General features: G+C 39.8%; 1 protein-coding gene across 2 annotated transcripts in view; it reads left to right on the top strand.

The window, feature by feature from the left end:
- Positions 1-24,214, top strand: part of WWOX (WW domain containing oxidoreductase) — a 915,638-nt gene that overhangs the window by 233,945 nt on the left and 657,479 nt on the right. For both annotated transcript variants that reach the window (XM_012749330.3, XM_012749333.2), the window contains exon 6: positions 2,523-2,611. In XM_012749330.3, the coding sequence (XP_012604784.1) occupies positions 2,523-2,611 (89 nt within the window). The remainder of the gene's footprint in view (positions 1-2,522; positions 2,612-24,214) is intronic.

Raw genomic sequence — 24,214 nt, forward strand, 5'->3', positions numbered from 1 at the left:
GTGCTTTATTTTGAAGTGAAGGGGGAGAACCAAAGGAAACATACCAATTGTAAGTCACATATATAGAATAATATATGGGCTACTTGGCCATGCTATGATTTTTGTTGAAATATTGCTTTGGGGTCACCATCTGGGAATGTTCTCCCTGGTTTTGGAGGGGGAGTGGATGGGTACAAGCATCTTTATAATATGTAGCCTGTGTACCCCTCATAGTTTCTGATGGGGGCGTGGCCGAGGGGCACAGTCTTTTTACTACTGCCTCCTCTTGGTATTCACATTTCTGTAAGAATCTGTTTGTGGCAGTGAGTGTCATATCCATGTGAAGTAGGGTGGGAACCAGAGGAGGTAGGTTGAAGGTGGAAGGCCACTTTGTTTGCTAACTTGGAACGTCAAATTAAGTAGTAAAATGTTTATGAGGCAGGAGAATCTCTGTGAGGAATTGACACGTTTTGCACTCCAGAGAGATTTTTGACCATCAGATAAACATCAGTTACTCAGACAAATCACATGTGGGGTTCTGTGCCTCACTCTACCCAGGGCATGTCCTCACTCTGTGGTTTTGCTCCTCTTTCTGGCAGTTTTCTTCCTATAGGGTGAGGGGCGTGGCCTTGCCTTACAGCACACTCTGCAGCTCTGTTATTCCCTGGTCTTAGGAAACTCACAAAATCCATGGTTGGCATGCTTTCTTTTTCCTGCATCAGGTTAATGTTTCTCCTTGTCCTTCCAGAATCTGCACATTTGAGCATCTGCCGTTATTATCCAAGATTAGGAATTTAAATTTAGATCGGCCAATAGTGCCTTCACCACTGATACGCGGTTACAGTTTGGAGAAATAATTTTATTACTTTATACCACCTTTCCTTAAAATCAGGCTTTGTTAGTAGGTATGACGGGGATTCTCCAGGATCTAACAGTCAGTGATCTGGTCTGATGTGGTCTTCAGTGAAGATCTCTGGACATGATTAATGTAAATCTATCCACCACGTGGTTTTGTAGCCCACGCAAACTACCATTTATCACCGAGCGGCATCAGAGCAAGGATTTGGCACAATAGAATTCTGTTCTTCTAGTTAAATTTTTAAATACCTTCTCTCTTCCAGACAGGATGTTAAGTGCTTAATACTTATCCGCACAACCCTGGGAGTATATCATTAATATTCACCTTTTACAAATGAGGAGACTGAGGCTTAGCAATGTTAAATGGCCCAAAGTCAGTGTGTTTTCCAGCTGCCACTGCCTGATGTTTATTGTCCAAAGCTTAGGACTGTGTTACAGGCCAGGACTTAGGCGGCCAAGATAAACCAGCCACAGATACACTGAACCTCTCAGCACAGCTCCTGTCCTTCCCTGAATGAGACGATTCAGGTAGAGGATGTTCTCAGTGGTGCCATTTATGTCCCCCTTCATAGCATCCAAATGGTATCATGTTATTCTCCTTAGTCTTACTTAAGTATCACAGTCTAGACTAGAATTCCCAAGTCAACTGTTTGTTTTATGGGACTCTTCTTACCGGAACAGGCAGGTGACCCAGCATTCTTGGCTTTGTGTCCTTTGGAGGAGCTAGATCTAAGTAGTGATAGTATTTAATCTCCCACTCTGAAGTCCATCCAGACTTAAAAGTTGGGAGGGGCCTATAAGCACAAGACAAGATGGAAGGACAACCCTAAGATGTATCCTTGCAGAATTATGGAATGAGGACCGTGTCTAGTGGACATGATTACTTCAAATCCTGAGCTCTCCAGTCTTTTGGCTTCTTGCCAGGAGAGAAATTGGGCTTTGGCATCAGACTGACTTGGGGTACATTCTTGCCGCCAGCTTCTTAGTTCTGCGATCTCTTGTAAGATCACAAGTAAACATTGCCTGTCTTTTAGTTGTTGTAAGCATTAAATGAGATAGTTTCTGTAAATGGCTAGCCCAGGATAGGCTCTGAATATACAATAGCCATTATTAACAGAATTATTATTAGCAGTATGTGCCCCACCTATCTGTAGTGTCTTTTGGGTACTAAGCCAGGGTTCTTTTGGGGATCTAGGTCCATCAGAGTCCATAGGTAAAAATGAGTCTTGCCTGCTTTTGTACTTTCTATAAATGAATTGCCTTTAATTTTTTATGCAGTCTTAGCAGAAACATTTCAGAACCTGGATGGCAGCTTTTGAGATTAAAATGTTGCCCACTGTGTCTTTGCATAGCCAGGCTTTGTCCTGGTGTTATAGCCTTTTAGGACGCAGATTGAGAGGAGATAATGTGAGCTTGAAGACCCTTTGGTGCCTCTTCTGTGTGCTGAGCGAAATGAAACATAACCCTCAGCCCGTAGGTTTAGCAGAATCCCAGCCTCACATCCTCCACGAAATTGGCAGTAAAAGCCTTGTTCCTCCATTCATTCTGATGATTTATATTCTCTCTGGGCGTCTAATATTAAGCAGGGGAATTCCAACATATTCCATAACACATTTACTGTAACTTGATACCATGAACTAAACTTGCTGTTATTTATCATTTCTTTTTATTTTCTTTCATTCCAGCATAAAGCCAAGGTAGAAGCAATGACCCTGGACCTCGCTCTGCTCCGTAGCGTGCAGCATTTTGCTGAAGCATTCAAGGCCAAGAATGTGTGAGTGTTCCAGTGGAGGGTTATAGATCATAATTTCTTGCTATTGTAATGTCTTTATCAGATGAACACAACTGGGAGAACGCAAGGCTGTTGTGTTGTCTTGGCGTCCAAACAAGAGGCTCATTTACATTGGCCCTGTTCAGGTGGACCATATTTTCTTGACTCTTAGTCACCCTCATTATGAGATGTGTCATCAATCTAATAACAGCTTCCCAGATAAAAAAAGAAAAGACACTATTAAAGCACTAGTAAAAGTGGCTAATAAAAGCCAGGCAATTTAAGATACATCCTGATTATAGACATTTTTGCAGTACCTCTCAGAACCAAGGAAAACTGTATTTTAATTGCATTCAGGAACAAATAAACTCAGCTATCCATTACAACAGGGTGGCCGAGAATCTGGGCATGAGAGAGATCTCCTGTTTTCAAAGCGTTTGGTGATCTGACGTGGGGCATGGATATGGCTCCAAAAACATGGACTCAGTTAGTGAAAAACTTACTTCTTTTTCTTCATTCTTTTTCAGTATTTCAGACTTTCTGAAGAAGAAAGCCTACATGCTAAGATCCCTTTCTAACAGAGGAGAGAGACAGAGAGAGAGGGGCCCTGGGGGTAAAGGAAAGTGGGATGCTCAGATCCCAAACTAAGGAAAGCAATCGTGGCTAGCTACATTATAATTACAATATTTTGTTTCCAAGTGTTTATTTTTACTCCTATTTAGGGTGAGCAATCCTGGTTCCTCATTTAACATAGTGGTTTAAATTTCATTAACAAATAACTTCATTTACTTTTTTTCAGTGAGTTGATTCAAACAGGAGGATTAAGTTAATAACAGCACAGGTGGTGCCAAGGATAAGGTAATTACACAACTGGCACCAGAACCACCGCATTTGGAGAATTCTGATAAATGACAGGCTGTCTTTGGGTCAAGCTCTGTTGAAGACATTAGTTTTACAGTTCTCCAAGCAGATAAAGAATGTGAGGGAAGGAATCTTAAACCAAATATGCAGATAGCACTGTGTGGCATTAACCCCACAGATCTGTCTGGCCTCCAGTTTTTCTTATGTCTCCCTTAGTTTCTAACTCTGCTTTTCTAGACTGTTAAAATGTGTGCTCTTTAAGGCTGTTTCTGGAGCAAGCAAATGGCCTGAGTCCTTGAGGTCTACGGGCAGTCAGTCTTTGTTGAGAGTTGCACTGTCCCCTAAGTGCCAGCCCTGGGCTCGCTCATAGGAGCAGTTAGCTAACACCCCCAGCAACTAGCAGATCTCAGCGAGCCTTACTGGGCGCCCTTTGCAGTGCTTGGTGATTGGTGGCTACAGTCCGTTGCCAGAGCTCTTGGAGAACCTCAAGCCAGGCTACAACAGTAGCTCTCAAGACATTTGTTCAGTGATTCCTTCATCATTCATTTATCCACTTGTTCACTCAGTTAACACACACTTGATGAGTATCTCCAAAGCCCCAGGCATTCTTCTAGGCTCTGGGATGAGAGTGGAGGCCATTAGAAGCCAAGTTATCCTCAGACCAGCCATCATCTCAGTTGTCAGCAAGCAGTGTTTTGTTACTAATGGCTGACTCCTCAACCTCATACCTCTGTAACTGTCTGGGAGGGAAGCATAATGACAATACCAACAGCAGAGTTAGCAGCTCATCCATCCAGGGCTGATGAGGGGCCACACACTGAGAATATTTTGCATACATTTTTTGATTTAATTTTCAAAGCAATCCTTTGGGGTAGGCGCCATTATCATCTCTGTTATACAGATAAGGAAAGTGAGGCTAGAGGACATAAGTCATTTATCCAGGACACATGATCACTAGAGGGCGGATGAGTTAGGCTCTCCAGGGCTCCCACTTAACCACCATACTGTCTTTCATTTTAAATGTGAAAGAAACGGACACACTCAGTGAATATGAGTGACTTTCGCAGGGTCTCTTTGCAGGTTGGTGGCAGATACAGACGTCAATCCGGTTCTGACTCTTGCTCCCTCCCTGATACCATGCAAGATCTTACATTCACTGCTGCCAGTTGGCTTTCTCTCCCCAATTCCAGTGTCAGAAAGCTCTAGAAGTGAGTGGCTCTGCTGAAGAGAGCCAACTGTTACATAATAGGATCATCTTCCACGTCTTAACTGGACCATTAGTTTTTAAACCATTAAGTAGTTCAGAAATCATCAAATTCAAGTGCCTTTTGCAATCACCAAGCTCAAACCCTTGGAGGAAACTATCACCCAGTTTCCTTTAATCCTAGATTTTAGCACAAGCCTTTGAATTTTTATACATCTAGGTTCAGAAACAAGGGCGATTTTCCTTTTAGAACACTCTGTAGCACAAACCTTTTTGTATGTGTCTCCTGAGAGTACAGGATTTTACATGGCTTAGAGAAATATTATGGCGAAAATATGCATAAAAAAGCAAGCGATTTTACTTTTGAAATACTGCCAAAATGAAATCTCTCATGGATAGGCAGATGACAGTGTAGTACTTACAGGTCTTTAGATTCTGAGAACTGTCAGAAGTGAATTTAAGTGCTGGTGACTGGGCTGCCAGAGAAACACATGTAACTCTATTCTTATCATCACCCCCCCATTTTCAGACATTAAAATTTCCTTGTGTGTAAAACATAATGACAAATGAAAGAGAGGCTGCCAGTTCAGAACCAATCTCTTTCATGCTGTTGCATGGAGGAGAGGAAAACCCCCTATATTTATATTCTGTGTGCACACCCCCATTTAATATGCCATTCCAGAGCCTGTATATGAGCAAGCCAAGTGTATTATCAGGCTTCGTTTTCCTGTGCACATCCCCTCGGTTCCTGCTCCAGGACGAGTGCGTTTCCCTGCACTGGGATATGCAGTGCATAGTGTAGTCTTAGACCAAAAAAAGTAGACACAGATGCTCAGTGCAAACACTGGTGGGAAATGCAGTTCATTGTGCTCTTTGACCACACTCCAGCTGCCTTCTATTGGGAGATGGAGAGGCAGCCTCTTGCTGGATATGGTCTTCTTTTTCTGGGGGTTGGGAGGATGAGGAGGCTAATTTATTTATTGTTGTTGTTTGAGACAGAATCTCGCTCTGTTGCCCTGGGTAGAGTGCCGTGGCATCATAGTTCACGGCAACCTCAAACTCCTGGGCTCAAGTGATCCTCCAGCCTCAGGCTCCTGAGTAGCTGGGACTATAGGCCTGCACCACCATGCCTGGCTAATTTTTCTATTTTCAATAGAGATGGGGTCTTGCTCTTGCTCAGGTCAGGCTGGTCTCTAACTCCTGAGCTCAAGCAATCCTTCTTCTTTGGCCTCCCAGAGTGCTAGGATTACAGGCATGAGCCACCATGCCCAGCCAAGGAGGCTAATTTAGAATGAGCACTGCTAATCATGATTATATAAACAATAGCTGCTAGCCAACTTTTTGTTTATTTTGTGCAAGGTAATGTGCTAAGCACTTATATAATGCATGTATTCTCTCTTTGCTTTCTTACAATAACCCTGGGCATTAGCCATGGTTATCTCCATTTTACAAATTAAAAGATGCCTAAGTCACTTTTCCAATTTTAACAAAGAGTGCCCAAGTCACTTTTCCAAGTTTAGCAAGTTGTTGATCCAGAATTTGACCCCAAATCTGCTGTAATCCAGAATGACTTCTCTTTTTCTTGCTTTTCCATCTTCACTTATATGTTTTTCAGTGTGGATTTCTGTATTGATTATGTATTGCTGAGTAACAAATTACCCCCAAATTGAGTTGCTTAAAACAATAAGCATTTCTATTGTCTCTCCCCCTCCTCTGCTCTCTTTCTTCCCTCCCTTCCTCTTTCTTTCACTGTTTGAATCAGGATTCAAATAAGGTCAATGCATTTTTTAAAAATTCTTTTTTAAAGACAGATCTTGCTTTGTTGCCCAGACTAGTCTTGATGTTCTGGGCTCAAGTTATCCTCCCCACCGAGTCTCCCGGGTAGCTGGATTATAGGCGTGTGCCACCATGCCCAGCTAATGCATTTTAATTTATAAATTTTCCCTCAATGTTTTTTCTTTCCTTAAAACCTTTCTTTTTTAGAATGCAACTTATTTGTTTAAGGGACCAAGTTGTCCTCTAGAGATTTCTGTATGACTTTGATGATTGCATTCCTGGGGTGTCATTTAGCATAATCTTTTGTCTCCCAAGTTTCCTGTGAAAGTGTAGCTAGCTCAAGAGACTCCACCAACTTCATGTTTAATGTCTTGGTTAGAGTACTTCCTAGTTGGTGGTGTAGTCTCCTCTCAAGGGGACAGAGGCCTGGTTGCCAAGGCCTGTTTTCTTAAGGCTCAACAAGTCCTGCCCCCCCCCCCCTCCCGGCTTTCCCCACTTCCCTTGTTTTCTCACTCCCATTTTCATTCATCTATCCAGTTATTCTCCACTTCTCTTCTGGGTGGTCAGCCCAGGAAGCCTCAGCCTGCTCCCAGATAGTTCTCCCAGAGTTAGCGGTGGTGGTGGTCCTTGGCCAGTGTGGCTCAGGTCAAATTATTTTGGGCATTACTGGAAAGTTCCAAACCAAACCAAAGCCTGTGGCAAGTCCCACCCAAACTGAGTTTTGAAGGATATTTTTGTTTCAACTGCAGTCCTGGAGTGAAGCCAGATTCCACACTGCCTGGCAGGCAGAGGCATCCATCAGAATACAAAGAGCAGGGGACCCTTTCTAATCAATCACCCCAAATATTGGGGTTTTCTGTAATGGATTCAGAAGCAGCAGTAAATTTTTTGTGATGCTTTTGCACATTTTCATTCCTCATTGTAGCTGTTTAGTTTACTGAAAAGTATACATTTTGAACAGAGTCTTCTAGAAGATTTCAACAGCTCCTGGAACCAGAGTCTTGGTCCGTAATACTTTTCCCTTCTTCAAAAAACACTTTCTAGTTCAAGCTCTACATGTCCCTGACAAAACAGATGCTTGGATTCCAATCGTAGAATTTAAAAGTCAGTGATGACTCATAATATAGGACATTCACTGCTTAGATTCCACTTACCAGTCAGCCCTTATAATGTTGACCAAAGGTTTTAATTCTTTCTGGAAAGTCATTGAAATTGATAGAAAATTTATATTAAAATAATTATGTGATTCTAAAGGTTTTTAGAACTTTATTTTTGATAGTAGACTTCTGTTTGTCTTCTCCACTTTCTGTCTGCAGCATAATTTAAATAAATTAGATTTTGTTTCATTTAGAAGATAATATAGAATAATGGTGTTTTGTAAAAACCAGTTAAAATAACAGTTTTCTATCCTTTCTTTACTTTTTAGGCTTTCAAGGAGAAAATCTTTAACAAAGTTATTTATTTTCACTTTCTGCTAAATTACTTTCTGAACTTGAATCTACTAATCCCAGATATAATATTCTTGGATTCGTAGTCCAAATTTTGCTGTCTGAAATCCTTCTATGGAAGTGGGTGGGCTATAAATTATAAATAAATTCCAACTTTTGAGGGATAAATTACCCTGAAGACCAATGTGTAAATTACAGATTAATCTTTCTTCTTCTCCCTAGCTCAATTTTAGAGAATAATGTTTTAGCCAAGATATCTGCATTATTCCTTGCTCAACATGAGAAATCCATTTTGGGTTTGCCTAACAGAAGATCATGTTGCTTTGCTTTTCTACACAGTATGAAAACGAAAAGAAAAGAAAAACAGAGAGGCAGATTTTAGCTATAATGAATGCTCTAAATCTAGATCTTAATTATGATTTTTTAGGAAATTTTTGAAAAGTCTACAAGTTAATTTTTCCCCATCCCATACATTTTCCATCTTGAAAAATCATACTGTGAAACATTAGTCTATCTAGAAACATAAGGGAAGAATACTTCCCTCACAAGTCAATTTTTTGCCTTCTGAAACTTAACTCTTTAGTATCTAATCTTTTTATATAATTCTTTAAAATATATTTTTTAAAAAATAGATTATACATTCTCATCCCTTATTAAACAAAATACTAATTCAAAGTAGTATTCTGTAGTACAGGGTTTAGTAAATTCTTCGACAAAGAGCCAGAGAGTAAATATTTTAGATTTTTCAGGCCATTAAGATCTCTGTTGCAATGGCTCATTTCTGCCATTGTAGCTCAAGAGCAGCCATGAACACGGTACAAATGGGTGATCATGGCTGTGTTCGAATAAAACTTTATTTACAGAACTGGCAATGTGCCAGATTTACCAAGAGCCATAGTATGCTAACCCCTGGGATAATGGAAAAAAACAGGTTTGGGGGGTTAGCTGAACTTAGGTTTAAACTCCAGCTCTACTGCCTACTGGCTGTGTGTGGCCTTGGACAAAGTCCTTAAAATCTCTGGGCCTCACTTTATAAATCTGTGTAAAGTGGATTTTCATCTATGCTTTGCAAGGGTGTTGATGATTAAGAATAGCCCTAATGCAGAAAATCATCAGATACATTTCTGTTTATGAAGCCTGTGGCTGTTGTTAATATGCATTTGTTTCTTATCTTGATCCTTATAGGATCTGAGACAGGCGTTTTTGCCCGTTTGTTTTTTTACTTCAAAACAAGATATGTGCAGTGTGCATAGGAATTTGTTCATAGTTTTTTTTAAACTATAGTCTGGCCCTCCAATGGTCTGAGGGACAGTGAACTGGCTGGCCCCTTGTTTAACAAGTTTGAGGACCCCTGATCTGAGAGGTTTGTAAGAATACATATAGTATGACGATATAGAAATAAGAACTCTAAACAGGGGAAGGGGATAAATGTGGACCAGTAAGATATGATCAGAGAGGAAGTGTGGATCTCATAAAGGCTTTCACAGTTATTAAAATTTGGGCCTAAGAATGAGTTTTGAGATACCTGGCAACCAAGAGAAGAGGGAAAATGAGATTCAAATTACCTGCATGATAAGAGCCAAACATAAATGATTGTTACTATAGTGATTCTTCACAAAGTACTTATTACTCTACTGAGTATTTTTTTCCTGTTCTTTGTTAGTCTTTTGTTTTGTTTTGTTTTTGAGACAGAGTCTTGTTCTGAGTCTTGTTCTGTTGCCCTGAATAGAGTGCAGTGGTATCATCATAGCTCACTGCAACCTCAAAATCCCAGGGTCAAACCATCCTGTTGGCTCAGCTTCCCAAGTAGCGGGGACTACAGGTACCTGCCACAACACCTAGCTAATTTTTTCCATTCTAATAGATACAGGCTCTTGCTCTTGCTCAGGCTGGTCTCAAACTCCTGAGTTTAAATGATCCTCCTGTCTCAGCCTCCCAGATTGCTAGGATTACAGGCGTGAGCTACTGTGCTTGGCCTCTTTGTTATTCTTTATTTACACTGATGCAAAGCTGTGGACCTAAAGTTGCTTCACAGTTTTTTTCCAGAATAAATGCCTCAGTTCTATTTTCTTTGACTTTGCTCTGTCTGTTTCCCTGACTTTAGGCATCTTTTTCAGATGATTAGAGTAGCCTTAAGAGCATCCTGCTTTAGATAAGTGAGGTACAATGGGGCATACTACAAGTGCTACAAATCTTTGTGTATTCTGGAGTACTCGATATGCCTTCTTCCTCCCTTCCTTTTATACATTTTTTTTCTTCACCTCATTATTTACTCAGCACTTACAACAGTGCTGAGACCTTGGCTAGACATTGGAATTAAACCGTTTGCCTTCTTACTTCTCCTGTGTTTCATCTTTCTCTCATAATAGTCGTGTCGCTTAAGATTTTTTTGATAACTTTACATGATGCTGATCTTCAAAAACATATCCTTGGTGGAGAAGAATAATTATTAAATTTATTAAGGGTCACTTTGCCATTATATTTGTCAGAAAAACAATTCAGTGAGCCCTTTTGCCATCATTAAAAGTCATCACTAAGGCATACATGAAAACGTGTTTGAATTAACCACAACAACATTCACAAAATAAACATTTTTGATTTCCCAATAGAATTATAGGTTTAGCCCTTGCTATCATGCTCTGTGAAATCAAAGTGATCTATGTAAACTGAAGATTCTAAAAACCTTTCCTTGCAGGATGAGTAAAAGCCAAGCTTCAGAGGGTAGATACAGCTAACTCCTTTTCTCCCATTCTTCACCATCCCACCTGGACATATGTGAGCTTATTTTAAATCTTTAGTTCTAGCAAATAATACTAATTTCATTGCTGGTGTTAAACAATGATCACTTAAAGCACTGGGCTAAACTTAGGTCAATAGAGTTTTTCTTTAAAGAATCAGATAGTAAACAGTTTTGGTTTTATGAGCCAGATGATGGTCTCTGTGGCAACTACTCAACCAATGTTGAGCACATTGTTGAGTGTTAAGTGAGAGCATTGTAGGATATAAAGTAGCCGCTGACCATACATATATGACTGGGGATGGCTGTGTTTCAATAAAACTTTATTTATAAAATACTTGGATTTGGGATCTTGCCCAAGGCTGTGGTTTACTACCCACTGGACTATAGCCCACAATTCTTTGAAATGTAATTCATTTTAATAGCATCCTATCTCATCATGAGAAATACATTCCATTTTTCTTAGAAAATGGATTATGTTACATCTGCTCAAGATAAATAAATGTAGATAGCAAATGTTGTATGCATGGATAATTTCAATTCTCTGTATAAAATATCCTATGATACTTAATGGCTGAGAGAAGGGATAAGAGTTTGATTGGAACAGTGTGCTGTGCTGAGTTTCAGAAATATCACCATATGAAAAAGCAGGTCAATAAGACAAGTAAGTAATGTTTAAATAATGAAGACACTGAATCCATTATTAGAGCTTGGAAGCATATAATAATGATGATAATAATAATTGCTAATATTTATCAACTATTTATCATGTGCCATGCATAGCTAAGCACTTATATACCATCCCATTTTATCCTTACAAAGACTCAGAGGGTAGGTCAAAAATGGTAGAAGAATGTAGTGTCTTATGGTTCAGCCTAGTACAGTGATTAACCACATCTTACTATTCAAAAAATTGAGGCTCAAAGAGATTAAGGACCTCAGCCAAGGTCATGGTAGCTGGTAGGTAGTAGGGTTAGAACTTAGTTTAAAATCTGCTCTGCTAGTAAGCTTAGCTTAGATAGTAGGTTGGAGAATCAGAAATGTGTGTCTCTGTTTGGAAATGCATCATGCAGAACACAATGCCTCTCAAGGAGATTTGTCCCTTTAATAGGATAGATGACAACCACTGCCTACTGGGACAGTTATTAAGGTCATTTCCAGATTAGAGGAGATGCTTCTTCCAGCCAGTTTTCTATCACCAAGAGAAAATTATTTTCCTGCAATATGTGTAAAGGAGGTTGAACACACTCAACAGAAGAGAGGCTCATCCGCATTGAATATCTCGAAGGTGTCTCTTTGTGGAGTCTGTGTGAGCAGAAATGGCAGCTATTTACTTTCATTTGCTATTGTCTCTATACATTTACTCCAAATGTCAGCGCTTGTTTCCCTTAGTTTCTACTTGTCTTCAAAGTGATGCTTATCAGTAGACAGAAGAAGACCAAAGGATAATTTTGCTGTTCACACCTCTGAATTGCCAAAAGGATCACTCTCAATGATACATACAGCTATAACGCTGTCCTGGTGGGTGATGTCTTGCTGCCTGAGCTGCAATGGCTCTACACTTGCTGATGTGGCCCATTTAAGTGTCTGAGACCTGATCCTTTCTCCCCTGTCATTTATGGCTATGTTCTCCCAACCCCATGCCTCTACACTCTGCCCTCAGGTTATGGACCCTAGCCCTGGGCCTTTGTTTATATATCTTCTCTCCTATCTGTCTGTCACCTAGCCGCTGTTGGCTTTGTGTCCCAGCCTCTACAAAGCCTCCCTGTTCCTTCCTCTTCCCTCGGCACTACAGTTGAATTGGTGAAGTCACATTGCTGAACGTCAATATACCCAATCACCGTACTTGGACTACTTTGGGGATGCTTTTTTTCTATGTTGATTTTTCTTTGTTAGACTGAACCCCAGAGGAGCAGAAACCCTGGCTAATTCATCTTTGTCTTAGCTTTGAATCTCTGTTGTACAACTTACTGAAATGGTGACCATGGCAAATTCCTTAATCTTTCTGATTCTCAGTTTCTTCATGGGAGAAGATGGGAGATGATAGTAATACCATTCTGGAATTGCTGAGAGGATTAAATAACATAATGTGTATAAAGCATAGAACCTGATACCTAATGAGCACTTAATAAATCTTAATTTGTATTATCGTCATTATCACTATCCTCATCCTTTAAAATTATTACATTTACTGCCTTATAGTAAGCTCAAGGAAGGGGAAAGGATGGATGTATGGATAGAAGGATCAGAGGAAGGAAGGAACAAAAGAGGAAAGGGAGGAAGAGGGAAGAACAAAAATGGAAACACATAGTTTGATTTGGTAAATGGAACATAACTTTTAAGGTATCACTTCTCAATCATTCAGAGTTCTTGAATTGGTAGCTCCTTGGGTGGTATGGAGGCTATATGTTTGTAGATCTTCGGAAACAACTTTTAAAGTAATGGTATATATAACAGTTATTTTAGACAAATAATATAAAAGTTTCTTTCTAGAAATCTATGAAAACATTAGTCTTCAATGTTAAGAGTCAGGGCTTCCTTGGTTGTAGTCATGGACCATGTGACCTAGCCAGCCTGACATTACTTGAGGTGAACAGGGACTGACCCATCTGAGCCTCCTCTGTCAAGCCTGTTCTTTGGCCGTGAGACCACCCAGATAGCCATCCATGCAGCAAATCCATGGTGTTAGGGGTTAACATTTGGTTATCCTCTGAGAACTCTTGATTTATGTAAGACTTGGAAAAAGCATTTCAGTTTCTGTGGTTTAGAATTATATTTCCCAACTTGGCCCATGAATCCAGCTTGGTTTTTCTCCTTGTACCATCCTAACCACCCTCATTGTCACGTTGGAGTTCTACGTTTACATAATTGACATGTTGAGAAGTTGTGCTTAAACCACACTGAAATCACATTTTAATAACATGGGAACCATCTTTCTTCCTCAGTAAATTGTTGAGAAGCTAATTCTTGTCAGCCTAAAAACTTGAGTATACATTTGAATAAATCAACGGTGCTACACTGTGGCAGCCTGCTGAAAATCCCCAAGGAAGATTATATTTTTAGTTGAACTACTTGTCACTGCACTGTGTTTTAATATTGTGAGTCCTTTCTTTTCTTCATTTCTGAAGAATCTATTCAGTACCTTGTCATTCAGAAAAACACAAACAGATCCTCTCAATTAGCAGCAAAGTTCTTCAGTTTGCCTTTTAAGCTTAAACTGCTGTTATGTTCAGTCACTGACATGTAATCAAAGGTATTAGCTGACATGCAATAATTGATAACCAAAAACAGAAAGGAGAAAAAGGTCCCTGTTTGTCTCAGAATTATAGGTAATGGGTAAGTTGACAAATTATATGGCTTTGGGAAATGGATCTTAGTAGAATATCTTTAGCCTGAAAAGACAGCAGTGCCTCGGTTTCCCACATCAGATCTGTAAATTGCGTATCTGTAAATCAGAGACTGCTACAGTGGTTCCCAGACTTGGCTGTGTGTGGAATGAGGTGGTGGTCGCTAAGAAACACTGATGGCTGACTGGTGCCCCCAGATGTTCTGATTTAATTGTTCTGGGTGCTGATTGATGAAAGGGTGCAGACTTGGATAGAAGGAAGGAAGGAAAGAAAGGAAGAAAGAGGGAAGGGATTATTCTGGGATGTTCACTGGACATTTACTTTTAAAGCAAATCCTAAACATCATAAATTTTCATCTGTGAATACACTACTACCCCTCAATTAACACGACCATTCATTTTTTAGAATATCACCTTTTTTTCTTTCATTAGAATGATAGTCATTCTGTAGGAAGGACATTAGATATGTGTGTACATAAATATATATTTCAAATATTTTTGAAAACAATTTTTCTAATGCCACTTTTTTCCTAGGTTTTCCTAGGCTTAATTGACAAAATAATACCATAAGGCTGTGGAAGATACCATGAATAATATTTTAAAGAATAAAAACTAAGGTTTTAAATTTTCAACCTAATATTTTACAAAATGGCTACAATTCAGATGTTGAGAAATAAATTCAACTTGACATGATAAAATTCCAGTAATAGGCTGAAATAATGTTATGAACTAAAACTGTATAGCTTTGTATAGCCCATCAGTTGTCTAAAAAAAAAAAAAGCCTTGTTGTTAAACTCACTGTGTCTTACTTGGGTCTTGGTATCCCGGATGGTGGATGTATATGTGTATCAGGGGACAGGGACTGGAGAGCTGTTAGCCAAGGCTGCTTCTCGAGAGGGGAAGGAGCCTAGCTGGAGGCTACTTAAATCATTCTGAGAGTGTCAGGACAGGTTTCTTAGAGCCCAGGGATTTTTTTTTCTCAAAATTGAGATACAATTTACATACCATAAAATTCACCATTTTAAAATGTACAATTCAGTTATTTTTACTGCATTCACAGAGTCGTACAATCATCACCACTCTTGAAATCCTCATCATTTTCTTCACCCCAAAAGGAAACCCCCTAATGATCATCAATCATTCCCTGTCCCCACTTCCTCTAGTCCTAGATAGCCACTGGTGTGCTTTCCATCTCTACCTATTTGGTTACTCGGGACATTTCATATAAATAGAATCATTCAATAGGTGATCTTTTGTGAGTGGCGTCTTTCATTGAACAGTGTTTTTGAGGTTCATGTATGTGATAGCAAGTATATCAGTACTTCATTTCTGTTTATAGCTTAAAAATATTCCATTATGTGGATATGCCACGTTTTGTTTGCCCATTTGTCAGTTGATGGATTTTTGGGTTGTTTCCACTTTTTGGCTACTGTAAATAGTGCTGCTATGACCATTATTCTCACTCTTCTGCCCTGTTGGAAGACATCATGCTACTTGAGGGCTAAAGGTGTTGGAATGTAGGGTGGTGGATCTGTTGAAACATCTGCATGGCCGTCAGCATGGCTCCCAAGCTGAACACCAACACCCGGTCTCAGCCCCTCTTGAAGGAGTGTCCACTGGGACATGCCCACTGGTCGTTCAATCACCAAGGAGGCACTTACAAGTCAACGATCATAACCAATGAGAGACAAGGTGTTGCATGACCCTTTTTTGGTTTAAGAAGTGAGAACCTAGATCTAACTTGGGCTCAATTATTTTGTAAAGTATTTTGTTTATTTGACCTCTCCTGACCCAGGAAATAATTCTGACCAATCAGCGCTGGCTCCCTTTGGCACCAGGGTCCAGTTGCTTTACAGCTGGTGACAGGGGGCCCCCACCACTACCACAATGTGAATTAATCCTCAACTCCAGAGCTGAGTGCTGCTCTCCGGCAAGGTTGTATTTCTTCATTAGCTATTCCCAGGGCCCAGGGAGTCCCAGAGGATGTCAGAGTACATTAATTTTTATCATAACATGGAATCTTTCAGGTCTGAATGGCAGCACACAGCTGTCAGGGGCTTTCTGAACTCTATTACAGCTCCATATATCTCTAGGCAAAACAGAGGAAAGAGTCGTCATTGGCAAGGGAAATGTACAAAATGCATGAGATGTTTTATTGTTTGAGTGACTTGACCATGTGCTTAAGCACATTCCCCAAACAATTTGTTTCCTATTGTCTGTCTAAGCTTACCTTTGCCACCTCATATTAAAACTCCCTCTCTGCATTATAACTGTGTAAAGTATGTTTTAAATAATCCCTCATTGCATAATGGTAATGAAATCATCATCTGGTACTTAACAACTATTTCTATAAATATATTAAAAAAAAGAATGCTCCCTTCCCATGTATTTTCAGCAGAATTTATGCATCTGCACTATTGCAGAAGTTCATAAATAATGGCTTGTAATGCTTAATATTGCTTTATGTCTACAAAATGTAATTTTAATTTGAAGGAATGCTAATGTGTTTCGAGAAAGCCTGGTTATTTGTTCATTGCTTTTATTTTTTTCCCCACTTACCAACTGAGTCGAATGCTTAGAGGGATGCATGTTACTTCAAGAGGAGGCCCAGGTATTATTTTCAAACAGGCACTGTCAACAAATGCCAGCAGTCCCCTCTGCACCAGGCCCTGGACTAGGCACTGCTTGGTGTGGAGGCTACAGAGACTCTCTCAGAGGAAAATGTAGTCAAAAAGAGAAGGCAGAGTTCTCAGTTCTCAGAGTAAATGTATTCTTTGTAGGTGTAGCCAAGTAATTTACTGCTAGCTCTAGCCCTTCACCCGAGTGTCCTGAATACTTCTGACATCTTAGTAATGGATATGTTTTATAAGGCTGTGTGGAGCCTTCGCTTAATTACTGCTACTGCAGGCCCACATAGTCATGTGAGCTCTGTGGGCCACAGCATTTTCCCAAGGTTCACCTATCACTCTTCATACACAAGGCATACACAGGCAAATATTCTATTATCTTTTTTAACACATATTCATTTTTCAAAACCTGCAATCAGATTAGTCAAAGTTTATGTTGGGTGAAAAAACAAACAAAAAAGATATAAAAGAGTATAAAAAAAATAAAACCTGCAACCAGAAGAACCACCCCACTTAGCAGATGTTTTTGCAAAGGATGAGGCTGAGAAATACAGATGAGTTGGTTTCCAGTGCACTTTTACAAAATAAGTAGAGTCTGTAAATGAGGCAAATGGTATTTACCTGACTCAACTGTGGATAATATTGACAGACAGGGACTCAATGGGCTAAGAAAAAGGACTGAGGTATGCAGTGTTTTAAAGAAACATACAACAGGGAGCTTAGCAGGTATCAGGAAAGGTGCAGAGAGTTTTTACAAGCAGTGTCTTATTTATTTTTCAGGGATTCAGTAGTAATTCAACAAACTCCTATTGTATATCGGGCATTGTCCTAGGGGTGAGAGCACAGGGTGACTTCAGACACCATCTCTGTCTTTCAGGGGTTTCTAATCCATTGATAGGACTTACTCCATTAGATCATGGGGAAACTGAGGGTTGTAGAGAAATAACCAATTCCCTCTTCTCTAATAATGCTAGCCCTGACTGTCCCTATCCACCGCTTTTTCCTTTTTTCTATTTATATGAATAATCTTCACATTCTCTGAGTGAGTTTACTAAAGTCCATCGTGGCCTCCCAAGATTTCTGTTATAACACAACTGAATTTCTTTCGGACGAGACAATGATTCATTTGTCAGATGAACTATGGGAATATGCCAGGACAGACTTAATTAATTAATTCACATTTTTTCAATCCATGGGCACTATGTTCAAGTGAGGTTATGAATGTGGTTGACACTATTTGTTCTTGCTCTCCCCACCCATCCTCATTCTTAGTAAAGTTACAGTTGATTTTCCATTTTATTAAATGTTCCCAGGAAGCCAGAACACAGGGCAACAAAGTACTAAATGCAAAGGATAGGGAAAAAGTGGAAACCTCTGGCACTGGGACAGCACGGAGTTAGGCCTGTGTGTCGGATTTCATGGCCAGGTGGGCTAAGTGCTGCTGCTCGTTCAATTATCAAATTGATGCATTCTTCCTAGAAAACTGTCTTGGAGAGGACATCGATGTCCTCCTGCTTTACATTTCCCCCCACTTAGAATCAATGAGGTTGAGATTTTGCTGCTGGAATAGCAGATGATGGGCTGGGAAAATATAATCAAGATAATGAACATGAGGCAAAAATTTAAGGAAATAACAAAAACAAGAGTGTTTCCATTTTCTGTTAAGCGTACACACTGATGTTCTGGAATTTACTATAAGAAGTTGTAAATGGTGCATGAAATGAAAAATTCCTGGTGGTCTCCAGGGACACAGCTAGCACTGTGCTCTGGTCCTGGTGATTGTTTTGGATTATTTTCTCTATTCTAACTCAAGTTAAAAAAAGATTAAGTGTGGCTAGGTTATCTTGACAGCAGAATGCACTCCTGGTTAATTATTATTTTAATACTTGATAGTGTTCATCAAATTCTCAACATATATAGATCATTTAAAAATTCAGAAGCACAGCGGATGGTTGTTGACCACCCAAGCTGATACTGATTTTATATGTTGATGTTTCTCTTGTTTTATTTCCTTTCTTGCCTTGAATATTTATTCAGGATGTTCTCTACCAGAGATATAGAGCAAGGGTATGGGAAAAATAGATAGGTATTTTATAAATATGAAAGACAATGTATTTCTCTGAATTATTGGTGAGTACCGTATCCCTAAAATAGAGCAGGCATCTAAGAAAAAAGAAAACAGCCTATTTTAGGTACCATCTCTGCCAAGGCAGCTAATAGGCACCTTACTTTTTTTTTTTTTTTTTTTTTTTGTAATTCTCACAGTCAAAAAAGGTGGGCATTATCATTCCCTTTACAGAAGACACAGCTGTAGCTCAGAAAGGTATATTAACTTTTCTAAGGTCCACACAGCTCACGAAAGGCAGACTCAGATGACAAAGTGAGTTTTATCTGTCATACATCTCTCTGACCTGCTAGCAGTCCACCAAGCCAAAGAATTCTCCTGGGAAAATATTATGATGCAAAATATATTCTTTAAGTAGGGATCAAGTTTCTCATTCATTCTTTCAATAAAATGACTCACATTTTTTTGAAGGAGCCTCATGTAAAAGAAAATGGCTCATGTCTGTTCTTCCTAAAAGGTGCCGTTAGAACTGCTTATATTTTAGTGCAGCTTTCCTGAACTTTTCAATTGAATATTATATTAAGATCATTGCCACATCAGTGAATTGGTATACTATTATTTAATGTTTAGTGCTACCCAATTTTTTTAAATCATCCTTTACAAGAGTATCTATGAAATTGTGAGTTTGTGAGGATAATTATATATTTTTCTGATGCATTATAGTATATAAATAATTTTTTTTAGGTTCCCTGTATGTTACCTAAAATCATCTTCCATTTTACCAATGGTAGGCACACTACAGCTATGGCCTTGGTGGGTTGTTGAAGTGTAGAGATCCTTAACTGGACTTGAAGCAGCTGTAGGAGAAACTTGCTGTGTTTTGTGTCGCCTTTGCCAACCACGGATTCACTAAACCAGCCCTAGTTATTTGAGTGGCGGTCCACCTTGGAATTCTATAGTATTGTTTTCCCTTCCTTTTCTGGGAGAAAAGGCAGCCAACTAAGACTGAGAAATATTTTCTTATGGAACTGTGTGTCCTTAGGTCCTTTCTCCAAATAGTATGAATTCTTGCAACTTATTGGAGAAATGCCCCAGATGGTGTGATATTCTGCTTCAAGGAGGAATTGGAAAGTATTTCCCATTACATAACATTCCACTCAAGTCATTCTTTTGCTGTGTCTGAAATGGAATCCCCCAAAGCCACAATTATCTTAACATTCTGAAGGGTGTTTATTTAACCTGTAGAGTCCTGCCTCATTTTTGGGAAGCATGTTAACAATTTCATTTACAAATCTTCACTGTAACTCAATTCCATAGTGGTGACTACTGCTGCTGTTAGACTTTTTGAAAAGCCCCTTTCAGGTTTGAAATTATGTGTCTGATTCTTGGGTTCCTTGAGTCCTAATGGGCTGGTCTTACCTCCAAAGCATATATGACTGTATCTTTATAGATCAACTCAACCAAATCACCTTTTCCCTCCTCCTCAAGTCATTTTTAGGTAGTAACATTAGGTCATTAAATATGAATCTTCTGATTTTGAATCAAAAGTTTAGTTTATTATAGCTCAAACAAGAAGCAGTGCAATTAATCAAAGCATGCGCCTAAACTATCTACACAGTTTTGCCTTCTTAATGGTAGCTTGAAAGAAGCCGGGAGGGCAAGTGGCAGTGAAATCTCAAAAGGTGTTTTTATCCTACAACTTGTTGAGAATTGAATACCTCTTCTTCATAAGAAGAGGTCCAAAGCCTGGAAAAAGTGGTAGTCAGTTAGTGTGAGGTCTGGTGAATATGGTGAATGACAGAGAGTTTCCAAGTCCAGCCTGTGTAGTTTAAGCAGTGTTGTTTGTGCCATGTGGTCGAGTGTTGCCTTGTGAGAGGATTGGCCTGTCTCTCTTGACCAGTCTCAGCTGCTTTATCACAAGCATCCTCATCATGTCATCCAGTGGGTTCCAATAGACATCCACTGTAATCAATAGACCAGGTTTCATGAAGCTGTAGTGGATAATACATTTCATACTTAATAACCTAATATATTACAAAACTGGGCTATGTAATGTCCTGTAGATCAAACATCATAGGGAAAAGAGCATTAGTTCAGATGTTTCCATTCAGCTGTGTATAAGAAGCTTATTTTCTACTACAGCGAGACTCTGTGCAAAGACTTCCTTCCTAAAGACATTGGTTGTCGTCTACTGGTAGAGATAATGCTTGCAGATACAGATTGTGGCATGCGGTAGAAAGTGTTAAGTAATGTAGGAATGGATACATCCCAGACAGAATTGAAGGCCAAGCCTCCTGGGAGATGCTACACCTAGATGTTGATGTTCAATTTAAATAAACACTCAGATATGCTGGCATTGGGTTGTTGCCTGTTACTGGTGAGCAGACAGGCTGGACACTCAGAATAGGCGGCAGGGCTGATAATGGCAGTGGATGGTTGTTGAGCTGATGGGACCCTGGCCCCCTCCTCAAGTCCATATCACTGGTAGTTTGTGCCATAATGGTGACTTGAAAGCTGGGGAATTGGGTAACATCTGGATCTACTGTCTCCTGCAGTTATCTCTTGGTAATAAGTTAAAATTACCGTCTTTGCCATCTTGGGCAAGTTACTTAATCTCTCTGTGCCTCAGTTCCCTCCTTAGCAATATGCCATTATTATACCCACCTCATAGAGCTGATGAGTGGATTAAGTGAATTTATATGTGAAAGTGCTTAGACCAGAGCCCAGTACAGAGTAAGTACTATATAATGATTGGCCATCATCGTTAATATTATCGTTACTTGGGTAAACATCAAGTTCAAAATGGTGTTTACTATTATTTACTAGTGACTTCCCAGGTGTGAGGGTGTACCCACTAGTCAAGGATGGTTATCTGGAGAAGTCAGTGTTCATGGCGTTTGTGAACCAGGACACTGGACTGTAAATGAGATGGCTGATGGAGCACCCTGGGGCCTACCCCGGGGGAAGTGTAGGACACTGGGCAGTGTATTAAGGGTGTCTGAAAGGGCCTACAGATAATGATCTTGACCAGTCACGGAGGCTATGGGAGAAGACAGGAGAGCACATATTTCCTAAGCTGTAAGTTTGGCGTCATCTTCATGGAAGTGTTGTTTGGAGTCATGGAGCTGGATGAAACTACTGTAGGGAAGAGATGAGAAACTAAAAGAAAGAAGGCAGAAAATGGAACTGTGAGCAGAAGAGGAAGGGCTGGAGGAGACAGAACATGGAGTGGATGTGGCATCGGCAGATCCGAGAGTGGACTGTGTCACAGAGGTCCAGACGGGAAGCAGGACAGGAATCAGGGAAGAGCAGTGTCTACCATGGCAGGGAAATCTGGTCTTAGCAGTGAGAGGTTGTTGGATTTATCGGTTGAGAAGCCATTGCTCTCCAGGCAGCTTCGTGAAATTCTGATGGTGGTGGGGTGGAACTCTATCAGTGTGGTGAGGAGAAATGCGTTCAGGCCACGGAAAGAGACTATGAATGGAGATGACTGTTTTTGAACCATAGACTGTAAGTGGGAGAAAGGCCAGAGCAGCTGGAAAGAGCTCTGAGTTAGATGGATGTCTCTTTCTCTCTCCAGCCACCTCGCTCCTGTCTGTCTTTCTCTTGCTTTCTTTTCTCCACTTTCTTTTCTTCTGTCCTGATTCTTCCCTATTTGGTGGTCAGAAATATCCGAGTAGGCTGATGGGCAGCAAAAATGAGCCAGTGGAGAGTAAAAGATGGAAAATGCTGGACAGAGGGGGATAGTCAGTGTGTGAGGCTTTTGAGGGGTTAAAAGAGGAAGGGAGTGGGAAGAAAACTCAGAGGTCAGCCATCTAAAAGCAGCGTAGTGACAGCCTTTGGACCCCTTTCTGTTTCTTGTCAGCCTCCAGTCCCCTCTCCACCAAGAAGTGCCACTTACGGCCATTCTAGCCAGAAAGCCTGGTTAAAAGCATCAGGAAGCTTGGCCCACTGTCACTCTCGTTAGTGACAAGCTCCCCCCCACCTTACCTGTTGGCTCCAGTGAAAGTACTGCATTCTAAACATTATCCCTGCAGTCTGCAGGCTCAGAGGATGATCTGGGTCCACTCAGCAGAGAGGCAGTGGCTTGATGCATGAGCAGAGGACAGCCACAGAGAACATGCAGACTTCTCTATATTGAAATCTTCATTTCTATACATGGAGGACAGACAACCCTTTTTGCCCTTAATCACCCCTCATGGATCCGAATCTACCCAAGAAGAAAAAGAAATCAGTCTCTTAAAGTGCTGACTAATAGCATCCGCTTTGTATATGGAAAGATACTATTTTTGTTTCCATTCTGTCTTTATAGTTTGAACTTTTCCTTTTGATAGTCTGTAAATATTCATCATCTCAGAGCCTTTTGAATTGGGATGGCTTTTAGTCAAAACTGTGTAAAATGTGCCATTTGAATAATAAAAACCTCATTAAAGCCAGGCAAAAAGAATTCTTTTCCTTTTGTACAAGCCAATTAAGTGTCGTTACAATTAAAAAAAAAGTCAAACACTTTATAGTTTCATATTCCATAAGCCTGTTTTTAATTAATAGAGGTGACAGGTTTTAGGTACAGGATACATATTTTGCCTCTGGTGTTGTGCAATTAACATTAATGAAGGGTATTAAAATTTGGTGAGAGAGGAAAGGGTTTCCCAGGTCCTCTGTGGGTTCATGCCTCCAGGCTAAAGTCTTTGGTAGCAAGTTGCTAGGTTTGATGAGGTTTGCATTTTCTTGAAAAAATATACAGGCAACAATGAAGGTAACTAGAAGAGACATCGTTGTGATTGAGAGGTTTGGTGTCAAAATTCCAAATGCCTAGGCCTGTCTTAAAGACAGGTAAACACTGCAGAAATCAGCTTTGAAGAATTTAATTTTCTATCTATTATGGATAAAAGTGAAGAGTATAGAGGCAAAGGAAGTAACAATGATGTAACCTGGCAGGCTGACAAGATATTGGAGCTTTGCTTATCAGAACCTTGGGAGGACTTTGTTCAGTTTACAGGCCAGGGAACAGGCCTACAGAGGTTAAATATTAATAACTGGCTGTGAGTCAGGTAAGTAAAATAACTTGGCCGAGTTAGAATGTCTTTCAGAAATGGGCTCTATCCATATCTAGGGAGCATATCTAAGAGAGAAGGTGTTGTGTAGTAGTAGCCTTGAGGTCAGATTACCCTTTCATTTTATTTTGTTTTGTTCTTATGTATTTACTTCTTTATTTATATTAGTTGTTTCTGATACTTAATTTCTGACCTTAGGATATTTGCTTCTAATCTTTTGTTTTCCTGTCTGTAAAATCTCAATGATAATACATGTTATCTAGGGTTCTTAGGTATACAAAGCTCTTAACAAGTGCCTAAACCATAGTTAGTACTCAATAAAAGAAAAAAGTATCAATGACTTTGGAAAAGTGAATCAAATATCTGAGATACAACCTGGAAGGAACTTAAATGTAAGTCAACAAAATCAATGTACACTAATCAGTAGCACATTCCTATACACCAACAACAGTCAAGCTGAGAATCAAAGCAAAGACTTAATACCTTTC

Source organism: Microcebus murinus, chromosome 20 (assembly GCF_040939455.1).
Source record: "Microcebus murinus isolate Inina chromosome 20, M.murinus_Inina_mat1.0, whole genome shotgun sequence".
Lineage (NCBI taxonomy): Eukaryota > Metazoa > Chordata > Mammalia > Primates > Cheirogaleidae > Microcebus > Microcebus murinus.